The sequence below is a fragment of the Pleurodeles waltl genome, chromosome 11 (genome assembly GCF_031143425.1).
Source record: "Pleurodeles waltl isolate 20211129_DDA chromosome 11, aPleWal1.hap1.20221129, whole genome shotgun sequence".
Classification (NCBI taxonomy): Eukaryota; Metazoa; Chordata; class Amphibia; order Caudata; family Salamandridae; genus Pleurodeles; species Pleurodeles waltl.
Window position 1 is genome coordinate 16,807,199 of NC_090450.1, and position 23,857 is coordinate 16,831,055.

Below are 23,857 nucleotides of genomic sequence, written 5' to 3' on the forward strand. Positions count from 1 at the left end.
ATGATACATGTCATGACTAGTATAAAGCCACTCTCCTGAATACTTTATTGGTTCTCCTAGGTAATGGGGCACTTTGCAATGATGTAAATGAGTGTGTGAACAGACCGTGCCACATAAATGCGACCTGTGCCAACACCGTTGGAAGTTACACTTGCACTTGTAATACCGGATTCCAAGGTACCTCAAGCAATGTTCCTAAATACTCTGTAACTCACGTCACACTTCACTCACATGATATGTTTAGTAACTAACATAAGTCTACTCTTCATGATACTTTGTTGATCTTCTTTAGGTAATGGGACAACTTGCAGTGACACAGATGAGTGCTTGAAGAACCCATGCCATATAAATGCGACCTGCTCCAACTCCATTGGAAGTTACTCCTGCACCTGTAACCCTGGATACCAAGGTAAGCCCGGAGCAGTTCTCCACCTCCTTTACTCTCACCATGAAAGAGGATCTTCTTCAGGTACCACATGCCTACTCAAGATAATCTCCTAATGATCAAGGCATAAATTACATTTACCCCAGCTCCTTGGAAGCATATTTCTCATGGCACAGCTTTTTAAAGGTGATATCCGGTGGCCAATTATTAAGACATGCAATCACACACCTGCTGTTTGCTGCAGGTGGAAATTATTTAGGGACTACCCCGTCTGACTAGAAAGTAATAGTAAGCACAATGAGACTAAGTCACAAGAAGTTTTCAATGTAGAATGTCTTACTCCTGGATTTAAGGAGTAAGGGCATGATTTAGAACTTGGCGGTTGGGTTACTCTTTCACAACAGTGCTGGATATCCCATCCACTGAAATCTAAATCCCATACAATATAATGGGATTTAGGTTTCGGTGGACAGGATGTCAATCACCGTTGTTACAGAGTAAGCCACGCGCCCAGTTCTAAATCAGACCGTAAGTCTGGAGTACTACAAGAGTAACTCAAATCACAATATTCATGTGGTGTTTTCCAAGATATGTTGATGCTTATTCAATTATTTGTAAACTAGAGGGCACACCACACTTGGAGCACAGGAAACATATTGGGGTTAATGTAAATACATTGCTTTGAATAGTTTATTACTTCTTACTCTTTAAGTAATTTGGCATCATTTCAGTGACATAAATGAGTGTGTGAGAACCTGTGCCACAAATATTTAACCTGTACACCCTGAACTGGCGTTACACCTGCATTATAATCCTGGCCATTTATGACAGTTTTTGCCAGACTCTGTACACGTGCACAGCAAAGAGATATCTGTGTTTCATCATAGAAGCTGTAAGAAGGCAGTCGGAAGACTATGGGGAAGGCAGGTTCAGTCCTAATTCGAGCAGAATTGAGCTCCCTCAACACCATTAGACATAGCCACAAAAGTTAACAGGTTTTCCAGGAGGATACATTTTGCTGAGCTTTGGTAACATGACTCCAGCAGCATCATTATAATCGAGGAGAAAGTGCATAAATGGTGTGTGTCTTAATTTTCCTTAGTACATCCAAAGGAAATACAGCACTTCAAGGTCCAGACCAAGTTTAAATGGAAACTGAGAAAGAATGATGGAACAAAAACTGAGAATCAAAACTGAATGAAATGAATCAGTTATTCAAAGATTATTGCTTAAAGGTTATTAATCAACCCAAAGTATTATTTTAATGAAAATAGTGTTAATTAAACAGAACAAGGCTTTAACTGAACAGAAGACAACAGAGGACCTGATTTAGAGTTGTTGGATGCCATATTCTGTCACAAATATTGCACTCGTAATAGGGTGCACAGGATATCCATCATATTTGACAGAGTATCCCATCTTCCAAACTCTACATCAGGACCAGAGACACTTGGATTGGTAAACCCTAATTTAGATCAGTAGTTGTACCCACTGATTACAAGTGAGCCCTGGTCAAGTTCCAGCACAATGTCTCAACTTGTAGAAAGACTTTTAAAGTACTTCTAAGTAATTGAAGGTTTTCAAGTCATTCTCTATATTACATTGATCATTTACCAAAAAACTCATGCTAGCCCGTCCTCTGTCTCAAATAGGAGTCAGCAGGAACTATAATAATTTGTTGTTATATAACACTTCATACCACACTTGTAAAGTAATTAAGTTGTGCTAACATTACCTAATTTCATGGTTTACTGACCTCTAAAAGGTGAATGGTTCAGTTCTGCCCAAGAGAAACCCCCTCCCAACCCCACCAAACTAACAGCCTGCATTTCTTAACCATGTTTTTAGTTGCATGTAATTTAGTGTATCAGTTACACAACAATGGAGAGAATTATGAATAACTGGGTCCCTTATACATAGGGGTGAAACACAAACAACAACAAGGTAGAGCCTACTCTGTTTTACTCCTCCAGTGCTAACCATAGCGCAAGCGAAGGCAACGGACTTCAGAAATGTAGTCCTAAAGGTCCCACTCACACACTCAAGAAAGAGGGTGCTTGTTTGAACCTTGCTGTGACATGAGGGAGCCACAGACTTTGGGAGCTTATTATCCAAATAAAAAAGATTACCCGAACTAGAAATGTTTATTGAAACTTTTGTTCAGGATTATGTTCAAGGCTCAAGGAACATTCACTTCATTTCATAATTCCAGTCTTTAATGTGCTAATGTTTTTCCCTCTTGGAACAGCAGGATCCTCTGCAATGATATACATCTTGGTCGTCTTTCCTTCAGAAGGTCCACTCCTAGTTCCCTTGGACCTCACTGGTCTGCAATTAACAAAGGGTGCAGCCAAGATATAGCCAATTTATTCTCCCCTTCTCCGGCCTTTGGTTTCTACCCCAAAGCCTCTCCTTACGTCTCACTTGCCTGTAATAAAGAAACAGTGCCGTCAGGGTACAGCTGGCCCATTCCTCTTCTTACAGGGGTCTTAGGAGGGTGACTCCACTCCTAACCCATCTCTTTTGGTTGAATCCTACATCTTTCAGCTTCTCTTGTATGGAGGTTGGTCTGTTTGTGCTGTGAGACTGGGTTGATTCCTTGTCACGCCAACCCTTATAAAGAGGCCCCACTCTGAGGTAAAAGATGTTTGTTGCCAGAACCTGGAGGCACTTCAGCCATGTTACTAGGCTTTCTGAAGGATGTAAGCTCCATATTATAACTCAAGTAAGTGTCCTCTTTAGAGGATGATGCTGGCTTTCTAGCCCACCTGTAAGCAGAATCTGCCCTGCCATGGCAGCTGGCACAAATATTCTGTACCAAGGAGCAAAAATGTGTCTGCGCCAAGTAAATGGTAGCTGTGTTTGTCCTGTTTGCAGTGCTCCCCTTGAAGAAGCAATACCCAACTCTTAACTCTAATATAACTTTTGACCATCATCCCAACATTGGAAGCTTGCAGGTAGTTCTTTCTATTTTACATAATAAATCCCATATGACTCTCTTTAGGCAACCAACATCAGCTTCCGATTTGGCACTTAGCCTCCTATAAGCACAATCGCTCTCTGGAGGAAAACACAAACGCTGGCCTCCATTAATCTTCCCATGATCAGCTCATTCTGAATCTCAGGGATTGCTTGTGCCCGGAGTAACTCTTTTTGTTTCACTTTCTGCCACCCTGATCACTCCCTCAGGTCATCTCCATTCAGGGAGCGACATCTTTATTCTGATCCAACACGTGCTTCTTGGTAGAGGGTGAGGCAATCTCTATTCCCTAGTATTCTAGAGAAACAAATGACATTCCTATAAATGGGAGCCAAGCAAATAACCCGGTCATTTGCCTTATCCATCAGCTGATCCCTAGTAGTTGATGACTTTTTTTTCTGGCACTCCACAAAGAATACTTAATCAGTGCCAGAGTTCATTGAAAGTCCATTCTTCATTTTGGTGTCCTGTCTGCATTCTTAAACCAGGTGCAAGATGACACCACAGCTATGCAGCATACTATTTCATTAACCTATTTAGTCGTGCCCCCAGAAACAGTTTTGCCTTCACCCACTCTTGATAAATATTCTCCTCTGAAGCCTCATGCATGCATTCCTAGAGCCCCGCACATTTACTTCTTCAAATCAAGAGGGGAAAGCTCCTCCTCCACAAGTCCCACAAAAATAAAACCTTTCAACCACCTACATGCATTCAGTCAAGTGGTAGAAGCTTAGTATCAACTCTAGATAATGACAGGTTTTTCTACTTGCAAAAAGTAATTGACTCCCTTAACTCACACCTGAAATGAGTAGTACATATTTTTTTTAAGAACTTCCTCTGTACACTATGAACAATCATCAAGCAATCTCCACTTTCCACATTGCTCCTTGCATCATACTGTGCTGAGCTGCTGGGTGCCCCTTTCATCCTCTTATACCTCTGTGAACCTGAGTCTCTCTGATTTTGCTATAGCACCCTCTACAAAGTTTATCTCCGTTCTCAAAACTGGCAACACATCATGCTCTTTATCTGACTCTTTTATCCCTAACTCCATCACAATTCCTGCTGTCATTTTAGAGGCCCTACTCTGATTTTCATCTCTTCCTAATCATTCACTCAAACCTGGTATGTACCACTCTGAAGTGTACTATGGGGCTAGCTCTATTGAAAAAAACAGACAACTCAACCACGCCTTCTTTTGTCAAGTGGCCCAATGCCCTTTCTTCAATACAATTCTTGAATGACTGGTGTTCACCCTTCTTTCACTATTTCATAACAGTACCAGGTTGCCCAATCCCTTCTAACCTAGTATTAAGGATCTCCACTCCACAGAATCAGTCTTCTCACATGTTGATAATGTTACCATTTTAGCTCACCACAGTCACCTCTTGTCCCCCTGCATCCTCCTTAAGTTATCTGTTGCACTTTAAATCCTTGGTCTTTCTACCCTGCTGCCTGTGTTAATGACTTTCCCTATTCCTGGAGCAGCCCTCAACTAGTTGTCCTCCTACCTTTCTCCAGATCCTGTTCTATCACCTGGCAGTCCTACAATTCCCCATCTACTGCATTCTCTATTGAATCCCACAAGGCTCTGGTTGGGTCCTGCCCTTTTGTCTCCTTGCCCTACCTCCTGTGGCATTATCATCTCATCATTTGGGTTATCATACCAACTAATTTCCAATGATACACAAATTTTCTTGGCATTCCAACTCTGTCTCCAGGCATTTATTTCAGACCCTAAAAGGACCATACATCACAGGATGTCCTAAAATTCCCTCACGTTTAACCCATCAAAGACCAAAGTCCTCTTCTTTCCTTCCTCTTCTGCATCAGCCTCCCTTTTTCCTACTTCAATCTACTCACCTCCTAACACCCTGACTTCCACTCCCAGATATGTTAGCATGCTCTGCGGATGGAATCCTTCATTACAATCAAAATTTGCAGCCTCAAGGTTCCAGGTTCTAAATATACACAAGCTCTGTGAATATATCTTATCCCACAATGTCTTGGTGTATAACTTGCAGGTTTTCCCATGGGTCACCCCCACGATTCTTTATCCCTTCTCAACAAAGTAATCAAATTTGCTGACAATCCATAAACAAATCACTTTAGGCACACCCCTACATCTCACTATAAGCCCCAGGCTGGCTGGTTTTCTGCCACAAATAGAACAATATGCAGGTTCCTGATATCAGTCTACAATGCAGTTAGTGGTGTGTCACCAGGGTGCGCTTCCACCAAGAACATTGGATCTGCAATTCTGCAACTCCTAATTTTAAACAAGCCTCTCTGTACACCTCCAGATTCTGGCCTTTCCCCTCTACCGGCACCTACACAGGAGCTCACTTCCAGTATAAGTAAAGAAAAAACCCAAAGCTACAAAGGTTACATTTCTATCTGGCCTCAAACACGTAATGTAAACATGTAAATGCAGTCTCCACCCCAATGTGTAAGTGATAAAAGTACCATCAGTGACTTTTAACAGCCTGTCATATTTTATGTGTCAGAGCACAAAATACCATCTGTGTGATTTAATAGATTCTTAAAAAGTATGCATGAGCATGTAAATCATATGTTGAAGTTAAAAGACAGTCAACAGAAAATAATAATGTATGTATGTATATGGTATTCCTGTAGTATAAACCTAGCCAAAAGGGAGTGGAGCACTTTGGAAGGTCAAAGGCAAACAGTGAGTAATAGGAGCAGAGGTTGAGTTGTGTACTGTTAGTGCGTTGGGATGAAGTATTCTTTAAAGAGGTGAGTCTTCAACTCCATCCTCCATTGGGGGAGCGTTGGATACAGGAAAGCTGTTCCAGACCCTGGATGCATAGATGGAATCAATCAATCAATCATGGATTTGTAGAGTACGGCTAATCACCCATAGGGTCTGAAGGCGCTATTGTGAGCGTGCTCCTCAGTCGAAGAGAGAGGTCTTGAGGTCCTTCTTGAACTGCTTCAGTGATGCGGTCTGCCTGAACTTGAGAGGTAGCACATTCCATGTCTGGACTGCGAGGTAGGAGAACGATCTCCCCCGTGCTAGGCTTTCCCAGATCTTGGGGACCGCTGCAAGGGCGAGCTGGGAGGAACGGAGACCCAACCTTTTGTCTTGTTTTTTTAACTTTCCTACACTTCTTAATCTGCAGTCTGATGGCGCATTACCTGTGGGTATGCTGAGAACCACCAGAGATGCTGAGCTTGTCTGCAAGATACGGGTGAGTGCTGGTAGTGATGGTTTTGTAAAGGATGAAGCTGTTTTTTATGGATGATGTGGGCTGGCAAGGGGAGCCAATGGAGTTCCATCAGAATGGGTGATGTAAGGCCCTGGCTAAGACATACTGGGGTGTTTAGAATGCCCCTAAGGGGTCTCAGTGTGAAGTGTGGAAGGCCATGTAGTAGAGCATTTCCACCATCCAGATGCAAGAGTACAAGGGCTTGAATAGCAGTTATGAAATTGCTTTTTGGAATAAACAGTTTGAGTTTCTTTAAATGAGAGAACTGGTAACAGGCTGTCTGTGTTTTCAGGCAATGTGTTTCGTGAGGGAGAGGTTGGTATACAGGGTGAAGCCAAGTGATTTGGCATTCAGTGAGAGTTGAGGTTTGACGCTGTCAAAGCGCATGTCATTGAGACAAGTTTGTACTGTATCATGTCTGTTGTTCTTGGAAAAGAATGGGACTTCTGTCTTGGTTGGGTTGAGGTTTAGGTAGATGCTGGACATCCCAGTCTGGATGATGTGCCGTGTTTGAGACATTGGATGTCTGTGGCAGTGGAAACTTTCAAATCGAGTTGTGTATCATCTACATAATGGTAAATCTTGATGCTGGTAACTGTGAGTTGAGCGCCAAGCCATTCCATGTAATGGATAACAGGGCAAAGTATGGAAAACTGGGGGACTACACATGTGATAGGGATCTTTTGTGAAATGGAGACGTAGACAAGAAATACTTCTGTTGTGTGCTAGAGTGCTGCCTACATTTGCACAAATACACCAACTGATCAGGGTCATTATCATATAACCAGGCACTTCAACCACATGTAAAATAATTTTAATGCCATAACATATCACATTGTATCAGTCATCATATGCCCAAGTGTCCCCATACAATGCTAAATATTTTCTACCAGAATTTCAGAACAAGGATGCTCCGAAAACCTGTGTATGTACCCATACCACACATTTCCCAGGGTTGCCATCATATCCCCAAGCACTCTAATCATATGTAGAATATTGTTATGACAATCACATACCCAATGCGCTACTCCCATTGCATGCCAGGTGGGTTCCTCCAGGTACCCAGGTATTCCCATGCAATGCTAAGTATATATCACCCAAACTTTATGTGCATATTCGTGGACTATTGTGTAGGACCATATTTAGTATGACTTTAAACATCAAAATAATAGCATTGATAATTTTACTGTACAGTGCGTACTCAGTAAATTCACAGTATTGCCCTATTTTACTGTATGTTTTATGCACGAATACATTTGCCACATACGTTATCTGTACATTTTCTGTTGTATTGCCCTAAATATGAATTCTGAAGCATGTCATCAATTTCTAAGTTAAGTAATCAGTGCACTGATCCCATCATTATATGTCCCCGATTAAGAGAATGATGGATTTAGATCCAGACTTATCTGATTTTTGGAATTTATAATTGCGTCCGATATCTTCTCAAGTGAATTTACCTGCTACTTGTTAATTACCACGGAATGGGGTATAACTGTAGGCACCTGTTTATTTCAGGATAAACTTCCCTAGAGAATTCCCAATTACAGTGCAAGCTGAAAACGACTTTTCAGAAGAATTTGGTGGCTGGTAAAATGGGGTTCAGTGTTACTGCACCCAGGAAATCAGGGTGCAGAAACATATGGCCGCATATAAAGGGGCAGAGTGGTATCACATCGGGTAGTGGGGGGTACCACTCTGGTAAACTTGTAATTGGGCCCCAAGTCATTGTGTTTACTGGCAAACTGCGAAAGGGAGAATTCTATTTTGCTTTCAATTAGATATGTGTGCTTTTGCTGAAGTTAAATGATCACAAACTTAATTTTCAAGGAAACGGAACGATCTGCTGCTCCACCACCTGTGACCCCTTGAATTACTGCTTCAATGGGGGAACCTGCACCCGGACCGGCGCTAACTGTGCCCAGATCTGCGCATGCGCCCCTGGCTACGAGGGCACACGGTGCACATCGTCCAGTCTCAGCTTTCTACCAGTGCCTATCAAAGGTAAGTCGTAACTCTGCGATACAAAACACAACGATCCACTTCCCAACGCTAGAATGCACACCTGAAGATCTCACAAGAATGTCTTCCTTTGTCTCTCTTTGTTACCACATTTCACACCAAAGAATTCACACAAACATCTTTCTTTGTCTCTTTCTACAATTACACTTTGGAGCAGACTTCACAGGAACTTCTTCATTTGTCTATTTCTTCGACTACACTGAACAACAGATGATTTCACAAGAATGTCTTCCTTTGTCCCTTTCTACAATTACACTTGACAAGATGATTTCACAAGAACGTCTCCTTTAATCTCTTTCTACTGTGATATTTCACACCAGGAGATTTGCCAGGAATGTCTTCCTTTGTCTCTTTTGGCTGCTGTGTTTCACACCAGAAGATTTCCCAAGAATGTCTCCCTTTGTGTCTTTCGGCTGCAATGTTTCACAGCAGAAGATTTCACAATGTTTTACTTTGTTTCTTTTTACTACTACACTTCTCACTGAAAGGTTTCCCGCAAATGTTTTTCTTTCTCTCTTTCTACAACTTCACTTGACAGCACAAAGTTTCATAAGAATATCTCTTTAGCCTCGACACTAGACTGCAGTAGATTTCACAAGATCACCTTCCTTTGTCTGTTTCTACTAGTTTGCTTGACAGCACAACATTTAACAAGAATGTCTTCCTTTGTCTCTTTCTACTACACCGCTTACCTTAAAATTTCACAATGACTTCCTTAGTCTCTTTCTACTACTACACTTGACAGCAGAAGATTTCACAAGAAAGTCTTCTTTTGTCTCTTTCTTCTACTACACTTGGTGGCAGAAGATTCAGCAAGAATGTCTTTATCTCTTTTCACTACTACACTCGACAAGATGATTTCACAAGAACAATTTCCTTTGACTCTTTCTACTAGTACGTTCACACCAGAAGATTTCATAAGAAAGTCTTTCTACAGTTACAATTAAGACCATAAGATTTTACAAAACATCTTCCTTTGTATGTTTCTACTGCTCCAACGGGCAACAGAAGATTTCACAACAATGCCTCCCATTGTCTCTTTCTACTACATTTCACACTAGACAATTTCACAAAAATGCCTTCCTTTGTCCCTGTATACAGATCCACCTAAGCGAACTGTCAAGCTACAGCTGAAGTCGACTTCAGATTTCAGTGACGCGGATGCAGATACAAAGGTTTGCTACTTTCAGTCTTGCTCTCTGAACTTATTTATTTTATTTCTGATCCCTCCAACACCAAAAGGTACAAGTGCACTTAACAATACCATTCTTGGTACAGAGATACCCACAATGAAATTAAACCCATTTATACAAGGAACCTTAGGGAGTGAATATACCTTCCATGGGACACATGTTCCTTCATTCAGGTATCAATAGAAGAGGTGGGTTTGTAGTTTGTGCCTTACGGAAAGGAGCCTGGGTTCAGTTCTGGAAGGGTGTTGGATAAAGTTATGTTTGGGCATAGTTGGTCTAGAATCTAGGTGTTTCCACAAAAAAACACAAGCTGCATGCAAACATAGTGCAATAATGGTGTGAATTATACAAATACAAGTGGTTTACTTTCTGCCTGCCAGTTCCAGACCTGCATTACAGCAGTTAGTACAGATTGACTGATGGTACCCACCTTGGAGCATGGTTACAGACATTGCCCAGTGCGGCTGCAATTTGTACAGATATTTCTGTTGAACCACTTGTGCTATCGGTCTGATACATAGCAGAGGTACGCTTGTCCTTTACTTTGCAGTTTATAGTTTATTGATTTGATGGTCCATGTATTTACATAACAGTAACCTACATCCTACTTATCAGTTGTTTAGAAACATTTAGCTGATTAAAAATGAGTGACATTACAATCAGCACTTAGGTAGACTGATGGAGTGAGCCAGTCGGCCACAAACCTAGGAGTTTATTTCAGAGACTTGTAAAGCGCTATGTGTTGTCACCAGGTAACTTCAGAGCGACCTCTGAGGTGAAAATAATCAGTGTTTAATTTAAGTTGGGGGTTGCTGGATGGGGGCCACCAACGCTTGTTTCTGGGGACCGGCACTCATTTTTCCGCATCAGATATTGCCCAAGTGCAAGAGAGGGAAAAACACACTGATTGGAAAGATGGAGGAAGACAGACAGCAAAACCGCCAAAAAGGAAGAAAAAAGGACCCTGGAAGTGTAAGGAAATGGGGAAATGAGTGTCTGGTGGAAGAGTCAAGACTACCAGTCTTGGTATGAAGAGTACTAATGATTATTTGCACTGGCTGCCGGCTTTTGTGCAGAGTTGGGCACTCTTTCTTTCACAAACTAAACACTGAAACCAATTCATAGGAATAAGAAAAGATGAAGCTTGATCAGATGGGTGATGGACACTTCCAGTATTTTCCTGTCATGCCTCAGAGTCTGTTGAATTCAGTCTTGAAGGGTTTTCTGTACTCCTTGTGGCTAGGGTCACATATTGGGCAACACTTTAGGAAAGTCCACATATCTGGCCCTCAGATTCCTAGGGATCTACCTTCATCTGTCATTCTGATGTCAGATTGTTGATGGAAATTGGCTATTACTTTGGGTAGTGCTGCTCCTTACCTTCTTAAATAAACATAATTAGATAAACCAAAACACAGTTTTGAGAGTCTCTGGTCAACCCCTTGCAACTAATATTGAACAAGCAGCAGAAAGATGCCCATATAAGTGTGTGTTCAAACAGTACCAACAATTACAAAATCAAAAAAACAGCAAACCAAGTTACAAAAATGTAAGGAGCAAAGAAAACCCCACCAAGATCATCACAATTGGTAAAGCAACGCATTAATTTTGTAAGATTTTTGCCTAAGGCAAAAAGTGCCTTGAAAAACAACAGTTCACAGCTGACCGAGTCTTACGTGTGAGTTCAAGTCGACTGTGGTAGAGTAGAGGTTGGTTACACCCATCATGTTTTCCAAGTCAAACCTTTTACATTTAGAGGTGGAAACTGTGGTTGAGATCCACTTTCCTCTACCTGCTGGGAGTGTTCCTTCTGGTCACTCCTGCACCCCAAATTCTTTAGCACAGGTTTTTAGGCTCCCTCATCTGAGTCTCACGCAGGGTCCAGTCCTCTCCCTGTTGAAGTGAGGAGTTTTTCTGCTTATTGTGTCTTTGAAGTAGATAGTCTGAGGCCAACCACTTGACCCTTGGAGAGCAGTTTAGTCCCTGGGTGCAAGCATGAGCAATTGAGTCCTTCAGTGAGACTTCTTCTTCAAGAAGCATTCAGAAGTCTTCTTTCTTCCGAGAGGGTTGTCTTCTTATAGTTTAGTCCTCTGAAATACAGGAATGTTCTGAGGAGGTGATGGTGAGGTGGATAGTCTTACACTGTGGACTATCCAGAGATTGATGGTGCACACACCACCACCATATTTTTGGCCCACCACTCATTTACCTCTCCTGGCCCCCACAAGCCTCCACTTGGCATGACAAATGCAGTTGATCACCCACCTCATTGGGCCTGAGGCAAGTAGACATTTCCAAGTACTGAATGCTCAATGTTTCAAATGCTAACCAGATATGCAAGAATTCATAGGAGAGCAGTTTTCTTTATAAGGCCGAGTACCCAGTGCTTTTAATAGCAGGCAAAACATGCAAGTCTAGCTTTAATATTGCTAGGTTGTGCCTTTGATTGCATGGATAAGGGACAAAGTATACCTACTGAACTTTCAGTGCTGATGTCCAGTTTGCCAATATTATCTACAGAGTAGTATATCCCCTAGGCTTAGACGTTACCTTCTCTGACACAATATGTCATGCTAAGGAATGTTGTCATGGATACAGTTAAAGGGACCTGGACGTAAAGGTGTATTTAAAAATCATAGATATCAAATCAAATGGACTTCAGCTCCTTAAGCCCTTTAGTTCGTGCCATCTGCATTCCATTGCCTCCTCCTAATCCTGGCTCTACACATTATTTTCGTGAAAGTTGAAAACAGACGAGTTTGAAGGAGGACTAAATGTGTGGGGATGGGTGCTGGCTGTGGGAGGGCTGACTCAAGCAAGCATTCTGACCTATTTTCTTGGTTAAAGCGACTTTCCATCTTCATTACTGTTCAATGTTATCAGTCACCTAACACATATAATTGATACTTAGGCCATCGTTATAGTGGGGCTTCAAAACCCTCCAGTGTGGCTCAAACTGGATTACTAGCAATGCACACAAGGCCAATGCAGGTGATAGCTCTTGTGATTTGAGGCAGATAAACACAAAGGGGCATTGTTACAAGCCCCTAGCGCCACCGCCGCGTAACTTTTTGTGACATTACCTTGTACTTACAAGGTGGCATTATGCCACTTTTTGTAGCCTAATGCCACCTTATAAATAAGGCCCCTTCACACGCAGCACTTTGTAAAAGTGGCATGCAGCACCCTTGCATTTTGATGCTGGTCCAGATTTACGAGATTTCGTAAATCTGAGGCAGTGCCAAAGGCTAACACAACCCCGGTGGTGGGGTTAGCATGGCGCAAAGAGGAGAAATCATTTAATTTTTCCTCGTTTTTTGCTCTTTCTATGTGTGCTGCGTTCTGCAGCACACATAGATGGAGCAAATCGCCATTGTTTTTGTGCAGGAAGGTGTCTCTTCCTGCACAATAACAATCTCCCCCGCATCGTAGCCATCCTCGCACCATGGCGCAAGGGTGGCTGTGTTGGTGCTCGGCAGAAAATTTAGAGCCAGTGCAGGGGGAAACACAGTAGTGCGCCGTATTCTTGTTAATACAGGTCATCCCTGTGTTTGCAAACTAGTGCAGTGCAACACTGCTAATTTTGCGATGAACCAGTTTATTGTAAACCTGGCCCACTGTGCTTTTTTTGTACACCCTAATATTGGGTGCATTGATGTGCAATTATTGTGAAATCCCCCTTTGGAGGACCCAGTTTCAGAATTGGGTGCACATTTCCCACCTGCTAAATGATAAACCTTGTGTTATAGATAATGACTAGGTAGGAAGTTTCCACCTCATTTTGTGGCCACATTATAATCAGGCCTTAAGTCTAGTGCCTTGAACATTCTCCACCAAGGGTTCTTACTAGCTAAAGGTAAACTTGGCAATGAATGTACCGAGCTAATTCAAAACCTGCTTCCTCACTGTATGGATCTGAATCTCTTTCTTCCACAGGTTGGAGAACTTGTTAAAACTCTGACGCTGACATTGCCTTTCAAGAACAGCCAGTACGGTGTCATCAGGTGAGTACATCTCTTAAGAGGATGCAGCTCAGACATGAAAACAGGGGATCCTATTCATGGAGATACTTTCGTCTGTAAACAGTTTCATGGCTGAAAATACCTCCATTTACTCCTGCCAGGATTCCACAAACTGATTACCGGTAGGCATAACTGGAATTACTACAGTGGATTTCTCTGCTAGAATTGCTCTCTTTCATCTCACTGAAGGGGTAGTAAATGGCTGTTGAAAAGTGTGGGGAAAAATGTACATTTGTGGACATTCCCAAAAGTTTCTTGAATTGGTTGGGGGTTTACTACCAGGATGGGAGTGGGAATCGATCACTCTTATGTTTGATGGAGAAAAATTGTCCTTGCAAGAAACACTAATAAAAAGTTACAAAAAAATAGGACAGCATTAAAAAGTGACAGACATCTGTGGGCGGGAAGCTGGCCAGCAACTGCAAATATTTCAGTGGTTTATCAGAAGAGGCACATGCAGACACCTGTGCTCACTGCATTAATACCAGTTTAAAAGAAAGAGAAATGCATCCTTTGTGCCTACACAGGGGTCTGTGCAGTTTTCAGTCATCTTATGTCAATAGTGCAAATTTTTGTTTTAAACTTTTTCTATGTTGGTAACTTATACAAGGTGGAAAGATTTTAAAAAGAGAAATAGCATGTGAAAAACCCCTCAAAATGTTGGTTTTATGCCAAAAAAACTGTAAGCCTACTTTTTTGTATTCCAGCTTAGTGCCAAATTCTCTTAGAAAAGCCTTTTTCATGATATTTCACACACAGCTTTGAAAAGATGCAAAAGTTTGAAACTTGAAGTGGCGAAGTTTCTAACCTTCACAAATCTATTAGGAAGGCTTCTTATTTTATGCACATCTTCAGCCATAAGCAGGGTCTTTCCTTTTAAAAGTGAGTTTGTTTGCTAACTTTAACTGCAGGAGAGTAGATGTGGCAAGTGGTTGAGGCTTCTGACTTTGAGACGTTGCGAACCCGGGCCCTAATTTACAGGGTTTTGGCGTAGGGCTGTGCCGCAAGTTATCTTCGCTGCACTGCGCCAAAGTGAAAGGGCACGAATGCACCGTATTTATGCACTATGGTGCATTCCTGTCCTTTCCTACCGCGCTGGTGCCATTTTGGCAGCCTAGTACCAACGCAGGCACCTTTGCACCAGTGGACCAACAAAGGCCCCCACTGCCCCCACGGGGCAAGGTGACACCGAGCTACAGGGTGCCCCCTCAGCACAGTACACTGTGCACAGGTGGCAGGTCCCTGACTAGGTCCAGGTGAGAGGGGGCCGCTCCCCCCTACTTTGGAGGGGGGCCCCCTCAAGTTTGGTTACGTCGCTGCTTTGCACCATGGTGCAAGGGTATCTGCATTACCTGCTGGGTTGTTTTTGTGCAGGAAGGGGCACCTTCCTCCACAAATACAATCCAGAGAGGCATTTTCCTCTATCTATGTGTGCTGCAGAATGCAGCAAAGAAGGAAAGAGGAACAAATTAGGAGAAACAAATATATTTCTCCTCGTCACGCCTCACACCACGGGAGGAGAAAGGTTTTGGTGCATCCCCAGGTTTACATGGTTTTGTAAATCTGGGAACGGTCATAATCCATGGGTGTTGCATAGGAACAACCTTTGCAACGCTGATGCAACGCCTCCCAAGCACAGAGTAAGGCAGCACAGCGATTTGCATTGCCTTGCTTTGTTCCAAATATATGAGGCCATTGAAAGCCACACAAAGTGGCTTTGCGTCGCCTCATAGATGTAATTTGGTAGTCTGCGCTGCTGTAGCATAACAAAAAGTGACGGTCCAGCGGCACAAGGGACACACACACACAGACACACACACACACATATGTATCTCTCTCTCTCTCTCTCTCTCTCTCTCTCTCTCTCTATATATATATATATATATATAGATATATATATATTCCCTCTCGTTCAAATGCTGTCACATTCTTTGATTCTGGGCAACCCACTTAATATACATGTGATCTTGTCCAGCTCTGTTGCAAAATGCAGTAATGCCCTCCGGCAATGTTATCTCTACCTAACAATGTAATGCAATTTATTTTATATTAGTAAAACCCTAGTAGGAAGATGTGTGAGCACAGTTTGTGTACTGGTACAAATGTTTGAACAAATCTGTTTGGTTTCCTAGCAATGGCGTGAGAAACGTAGTGACTGCGTTCACTTACACCGGAAATGTAACTGTGATCACTTTCCTTAACGACAAATTGTTCGAGGAGTTAAAAAGGCTCGTTGCCACGGGCAGGTCAGCCAGAGCCATTTCGGACAAGAACATTTCCCTAAATGGCATCATCGAAGGTGAAAAAAGTAAGTCAATCTAAAATTATTGCTGATTTTACCTCGTTCTAGTCATGCGTAGAGAAGACCTTTTTTAGTGAAAACTTAAGCTTTGGTCAAACTGGAATTGGCACTAATTTCAGAAAAATACTAGTGTCAAGGGTGTGTGTGGAGGGCATGCTGGGGGAGACGACGGCTGATAAAGTAATACCCTGGGGTAGCAGTGTAGCCCCATGAATCCCACAATGCCATGTATGTGTATACAAATCTATCAATCTATCTATCTATCTATCTATCTATCTATCTATCTATCTATCTATCTATCTATCTATCTATCTATCTATCTATCTGTCTATCTATATTAGCTAGTGGCAGTCGCCATCAGGTAGTTAAAGTTCAGTATCATTTTCCATCGAAAGAGAGTTTTGGGGTTTGCAAATAACTTGCCCTTGTTTAACGAATCTATAAAAAATCTCACAAAAAAAGTACATCCACCTCAGTTCCTTCCTGGAAAGATTTGAGGTGACCCATCAAGCAGGGGGTCGAGAAAAAAAGCAGTGGGTCCCAAAATGCAAAATCCGCATGCATTTTCCATAGACTTCTTTAGACAAGGGCTACAGGAAAAGTTGCTGAATAGAATTACACCAAACTTGAAACATAGGGAAAAAAATAATTGTATATTTTGGCTGTTGGGTCCGTGAGACCCACTCGAACTCCAATTAAAAATTACTCCATTCTGATTAACCCAAGGAGCATTAGTTCCTTGAGCCATCTTGCTCTCAAGAGAGGCAGGCTCCCGCAAGAGTGAGCGCTCTAACTGGCTGCCAGCAACATGAGAAAAACTTTATTGACTCACTTGTCCAGAAGTTATAAAAAGAAAATAATATAAGGGTGCAGAGTAGGGATACCCTGATACCCACTAAGCTGCATGGGGCGACCCAGAGAGACACCCTGGGGTCAAAGTGCAAAACAAAAGCACAAAAAAATGCAGCAATCCCACAAGAGTCTTGCAGGATTGAAAAATCAAAAAACAAAAAAAAATTTGCAGTCTGGTTGCATTCATTGGTTTATACCCCAGGGAGCCCAACCCTGGGCTGTTTTATAAAATGGAGGGGGGCTTCGCTGCCCCCCCATTCAAGCAACCAGAGGACTCAGAGAGCCAATCCCTGGGGCCAATATTACCTTATTTGGAAAGGATGGCCGCATGTCCCCCTCTTGTGCCTGCCTAAGCCTAATCAGCCCAGTCCTGGGGCCTCTACACTGGAATGAGTGGCGCTATAAAACAAAAGAAATACATATAAGTGAGGGTAAATATGGAGACTTGAGAAGCACTATTAAAGGGTGGTGCAGAGGGAATCCGTAGCAAAGGAGGTCATTTGAGGGCATAAACACACCTTGTTGCACCAAACACTAAAGCCCGCCCTGCTCCTATGGGACCAGCTAGTCCAGAGAGACCAAAAACTTGTTTGTTTTAAATTAGGGTGGAGAGTCAGTGGGGTGTTACGTGCATGTGGGGCTTAGCCAGCAATGGGGGGTTGGCAATCCATGAGTCATTGGGTACAAGGGCCAATTCTACACCATGCAAGGGCAAAGGCTATGTGCAGTGGTAGTTTGGCCACTTGCTGCCTCTAGGGGGAGTTGGGCGCAGGATTTGGCCGGATGTCAGGGTCTGTGTCCAATCCCTCACAGTAGGCTCTCAACGAGAGGTACACTTTGAGCTCCTGTCGCCTTTCAGCAACACTGTGGTATCACAGTCCAGTAAAACAGCGAGGTCCACAGTTAACATGCGCTATTGTGGGGCTCACTCTGGCGGGAAATGCCAAACCATGTAAACAGGGAAAACAACAAATCGGATGTAGGTGCATGCTCCCCAAAGACACATAGGGGTCGTCCATCAAAACAAATATGATTGGCTTGAAACTCTCTGAAAATGTTTCAGAGGGCATCCATTCTGCCATCCTCAAATTCAGTCTTAACCATCAAAGTATTCACAAAGATACAAATGGGGAACAAAAAGTAGGCCACAGCATTGAAAAAAGATAAATAACATGTAGCATGCCATTGTGGTGTAGGGAAGGTGAAAAATGTCTCCAACTTTATCCTGACATTGGGGAAACAAAATCATCATGATGCATAAGGTACACCTGTGGATGAAGAAGCCTCGAGCAGGCATTCATGGTGCTTTACATGTGCACCACTTTTTCGGGGTGCAGCAAGGGGGATACTTAGGTTGAATGTCACCCTTGCTTTAGGATTTCCTAATTTGTGATTTCGTACTTGGAAATGCTAAACCATTCGTACCTATGGGCCCATAGGAACTAATAGTTTGGTATTACCTAAATAGCAAAACTCTATTTTTGTACATACCATTTTGCATTACCTAAATAGCCATTTCTAAGGAGTCGCTATTTAGGAAATGCAAAATAAGTATTTCGTACATCTGGCCCACAGTTACAAATCAAAACATGCTACCAGTAAAACAGAAACTACTAAATATAAACAGGCTACCAGTAAAACAGAAACTTCTAATTGAAAACCTGCTACCAGTAAAATACAGAGTTACAAATCAAAGCATGCTACCAGTAAAACAGAAACTTCTAAATAGAAACTTGCTACCAGTAAAAGACAGAACATGCAACCAGCAGAAGACAGATGTACAAATGAAACCATGCTACCAGTAGAAGAGAATCTTACAAATCAAAACATGCTATCTGTACAAGAGGGGCTTACAAATCAAAGGGGGTCATTCTGACCCTGGCGGCCGGTGGCCGCCAGGGCCACCGACCACGGGAGCACCGCCAACAGGCTGGCGGTGCTCCAACGAGCATTCTGACCGCGGCGGTTCAGCCGCGGTCAGAAGCGGAAAGTCAGCGGTCTCCCGCTGACTTTCCGCTGCTCGTTTGAATCCTCCATGGCTGCGGAGCGCGCTCCGCAGCCATGAGGATTCTGACCCCCCCTACCGCCATCCTGTTCATGGCGGGAAAGCCGCCATGAACAGGATGGCGGTAGGGGGGGTCGCGGGGCCCCTGGGGGCCCCTGCCTTGCCCATGCCAATGGCATGGGCACGGCAGGGGCCCCCGTAAGAGGGCCCCGCAAAGTATTTCAGTGTCTGCATTGCAGACACTGAAATACGCGACGGGTGCCACTGCACCCGTCGCACCTTCCCACTCCGCCGGCTCGATTACGAGCCGGCATCCTCGTGGGAAGGGAGTTTTTCCCTGGGCTGGCGGGCGGTCTTTTGGAGACCGCCCGCCAGCCCAGGGAAAAACTCATAATACCCTCCGCGGTCTTCTGACCGCGGAGCGGTATAATGGGGGCGGAATTCTGGCGGGCGGCCTCCGCCGCCCGCCAGAATCAGAATCACCCCCAAAATGTCTTTCCTATCATTGAAATAGGGGTGAAAATATGCTGCCTGTAAGTTACTATACAAAATGATGTTACCCATGAAAGAACTGAAGATTAAAGTATTCCACCAGTAGTATAGCGAGCCAAAATCAAAATATGATGTCATTTAGAGAGTCACATTTTAAATATTGACAGTGGAATAAAAGACTGCAATCAGTGTGTGCTGCTAGTGAGGGAGTGAGCGAGGGCCATATGGAGTCACCGTTCATGGCATGATGTCAGAGAGAGAGAAGGAGATATATATATATATATATATATATATATATATATATATATGCATCCAGCAGTAGTGGAGTCAAGTCTTAAGACACGCTGATAGTAAGTCATTTAGATAAAATTAGCTGTCAGTAGAATAGAAAGTGTCACAAATCAGAACATCACAAAAGTGAGCAGGAAAAATCTCTACATGTATCTGGTAGAATAGAGGGTCACAGATCAACATATGTTGTATGAAAAGGAAGAGAATCCCAAATCAACATTTGTGCCAAGGTTGACGTGCAGTTTCAGAGCCTTCAGGCCCTTTCAATACCACAACAATGAAAAGTAGCTAGGTATTCAAAGAACACTTATCTATTTTTAAATTAGGAGAAACTTACGCTAATTAAATCTCTCTTTTATTTTTGCAGCCTCCAAAGCTGACCTAGTACAGTACTTCGGGTGTGGAGACTTCCCGTCAACTGCCTACTCACTGAATTCTACAACCTTCACATGTGAATCCAAGTGTAACAATTATTGCAAAAATAATGCAGTCTGCAATCTAACTGCGGTGGGCCCTATATGCAGGTAAGTAAATGCGCCTACAGGGCGTCTTGTCTTGTTGCATGATTGTGTCTCCACTCCTGCATGTGATCTATCAAAGATTTTATCTTCACTCTATGCTCTTATCCTTGGGAAGATGAAGACATTTCTGAAACTCTATCTGAACTAATCATGTCAGCAGTGGAGAGTGGAGGAGTAGATTTAACAAGCGTTACAGTTCCATAGACTTCTGGAAATGAACCAGATGGACTTTGTTAAGACATTCCCACAGAGCAGAGGGCCTTTGTTTCCCTTGACTGGCCATACATTTCTTATCAGATCTCCTTTTCTGCCAGAAAAGAAAAGTACTTGAATAATGCTTTGGGACTGGCAAAGTAGGATATTTCATGTCAGCCATTCGTCTGCTCCCACGTATCCTATGAATTTCAGACATAGTGACTACATATAAATTGAAATTTCATGCAGGGGATTTGATCACTAAAGCTCAACTCAGAGGTAAATTTCAAAAAAGCCCCTTTAGCAACCTTGGGCCTGCCCCCTTACACTATAGCTCTATTTTGTTCCTTCTGAAAAGTTCCCAATAAACTTCTACCTATTGCTCTGTTACAAATCACCCGCTCATCTCTGAGACCATATACATGTTTGTCCCAAGTCAACTGGAGAACTTATGTGAAGACAATTGCTATCAGATTCTCTCAAGCTTCAGCAATCAAGGGTCTACCCCAGACACAGAGCAGGGGAAGCCCTTACTAAAAATTAAAGTGGCACTCAGGTCATCTCTAGGAATGACAAGCTGTTATTTGTTCTTGCTTAATTTGGGCTAGATGGATCATGGGATCTTGCTTCTTAACCTACAGTCATTGGCCAGGATTCTTAATTTTAAAATTTCAGTACGTTCTGTAGGCATCAAAGGTTTCAGGGGGTTGTTAATGTGTATTTTGGATTTAGACCCTGGTGAGTGCTCTGCCAGCCCATCTCTTCTGGCCTCACATACTTATGCATGGATATTTAGAGATGCTCACACAGTTGACTACATTTTTTTTAACATTTCGCCAAATACTGGGGCAAACTGGATGGCTCCACAGGGATCTTTGTGAAAATGTGCTTGCAGTAAGAGTGGTAACATTTTTGGGTAATCTAATGCTGGCCAGTCTCCTTGACATGATGATCAATTTTGTTTTTGTAATTATTACGAAACATGGGTTGTTTTTGGAAAAGAAAACAAAACATGATGATCTGTGAGTTATTTCCTAACAACTTGTGGGGTTGTTGTGTTATTTCCTGTTTGGAATGCCCTGGTTTTACCTGGTTGTGAACAGAAAAGAGGTGTATCAGACACTCCACTCTAAAAGAGGTTGGTCCTCTGGTGCTCTAATAGTTGCCCTGTGGTAGATAGTCTGCTGGCTAAACCAAGAAGATCCCCCTGCCAAATTGATATTGGAATTTCCTAAACTGAGCCTGTGTCTTTGGTTTATTCATCTATGGTAATGGTAAAAGTGTAGGACCTTAAGTGTTAGGGGTGATGTGAGCATGATGCCACAGTTCAAACATCAGCTGGAACCCATGACGTTTTTTTAAACATATTTTCAATTATTAATTTTATAATTCAATACAGATTACCAGTTGAAAGCAAATACAATATTGTAGTAATTGTTCCTATTCCATGAATACCACATTAATATTAATGGTAATAGGACAGATCTATGTATCGATCTTTCTTTTTCAGAAATCCAGGAACTTCTGATAGCATGCAAGACAGGCATAATAGGAGAGGTCTAAAGGAAAGAGAGATATAGAGCATAAAAGAAAATAAATACGATGAACAAATTAATAAATAAAATTATAGCATGGAGCATGCAAATCACTAAAACTATTCAATATTGCTATATTTTAATCTTAACCACATTGTAGGTACAGTATGTGCTCTATCTTGATAGGTGTGATAACTCTTCACCCCATTCCTCAACAGTAGGCGAGTGTCTGATCTTCCAGTGTATCACTCTAGGTTTTTTAGCCATCCCCAGAGCATATAAATCAATTTTTGGTTACCACGAGTTAGTTCTGTATTTGATGGTAAACGTTGAAATAGTGTGAACTTGACTAATCTTCACAACACATTAGCAGCAAATATCTAGAATGCCCTGCCAGATGTTTTGTGAATTTTACATTATGACTACATCACACGACCCAATATACTTTTTTTCTTTTTACATGCCTAGCAGTTATCTGATGGCAATTTTCCACATTTTTCAACATTGTGACAAGTGTCCTGTAAAATTAAAATGGTTAATTTTTACTAAATAATTTTAAGTTTGAGGTTCAGTCGTGTCTCATTAATCATTTTGTAGATCCTTGGACATTATTGGAAGTCAAATCCATTCCACAAGTCTTCTTCATATGCTTTGAAGATTTTATTTAAATAAATTATGGTTAACAGTCCCCTTCCTCTTATGTAAAATAAGTTGTGTTTTCATGCAGGAGCACATTTCAGATGGCACTTTCTCTATTATCATGGACATGTTTGAGTTAGTTGTTACAGTAGATTGAAATATCCGGTCAGCTTTCCCCGATTGAACCAATATATTCAAATATTAAGAACTCAAAAAGATAACATTGAGCTATTTTTCCAAACAGCTTTAATCTTCAAACTTTCTTCTCATATGCAAGATTTCCAAAAATTCATGTAATGCCTAGTTTCAAGGCTGGATGCTGCCTTATTGGTGCATTCAAATACATACAGTGTGACACCTCACCCTCAAAGAGAAACTGCTTCCAAATAGCTGTGGTGCATTTAAGCATAAGTAACATTCTTTACTGACCAGGTAAACATGTCACAATAGAACAGACAAGAGGTTTAAAGTAGGCCTGGGGTACTTTTAATTACGCCTGAGGAATCAGAGCAATTTCATGTTACTCTTTGATGCTAAATTACCACTAATTACACATTTACTCTTGCTTGTCTAATTAAGAGTAGTTTGGGGGCTGAAATTAGAACAGAAGCAACTAATTTGGAGAATGTGAGCAGCTGCTCGTGCTGCTGTTCATGTAGTTTTGTTTTTAGCGCTTTTTCCTCAGCACACAAGTCATCCTTGTGTCCACTTTGTACATAAGGGTGCATTGTTTACTAAGAAAATAGTAAAAATGCCAGGAGTAATTTGGAGGAAAATCCTACCCTAAGAGCACTCCTAGTGACCGACTAGTCGCACTGCTATTTATGTTCTGTTGCATTTAGTGATGTTCCTTAGTGCAAATTTGTAGGGTCTCATCATATAAGTTTCAATATTGTTCTAGAAAATAATCATAATTGTCTTTTCTTGATGTCACTTTATTACTCCCTTGTTTGTGGATGGTGACATTTTCATTAATCATTCAGATTTTTTTTTTATTAAACATTCAGATTTTTTTTTATTTGTGCTCCTAGTGAAGTACCTCCTTTTTCACCTTATTCCAATAAAATTAGCTCACAAAGCTGCCATCTTTCTCATCGATTAAAATTAGCAATATATTTTGTTACTCTCCTTTCCTTTCAAAACTTTTTCAAGAGTTCATCAGAAGACTTTTCATGACATTCATTATTTAACGT

The 23,857-nt window shown here is 42.0% G+C and overlaps 1 protein-coding gene across 1 annotated transcript in view; it reads left to right on the forward strand.

Annotated features, from left to right (window-relative positions):
• Nucleotides 1–23,857, forward strand: part of LOC138265048 (mucin-4-like) — a 223,263-nt gene that overhangs the window by 179,654 nt on the left and 19,752 nt on the right. The window contains exons 42-48 of the mRNA XM_069212596.1: nt 61–177; nt 293–409; nt 8,426–8,599; nt 9,719–9,792; nt 13,747–13,814; nt 15,965–16,140; nt 20,142–20,298. Coding sequence (XP_069068697.1) covers nt 61–177; nt 293–409; nt 8,426–8,599; nt 9,719–9,792; nt 13,747–13,814; nt 15,965–16,140; nt 20,142–20,298 — 883 coding nt within the window. The remainder of the gene's footprint in view (nt 1–60; nt 178–292; nt 410–8,425; nt 8,600–9,718; nt 9,793–13,746; nt 13,815–15,964; nt 16,141–20,141; nt 20,299–23,857) is intronic.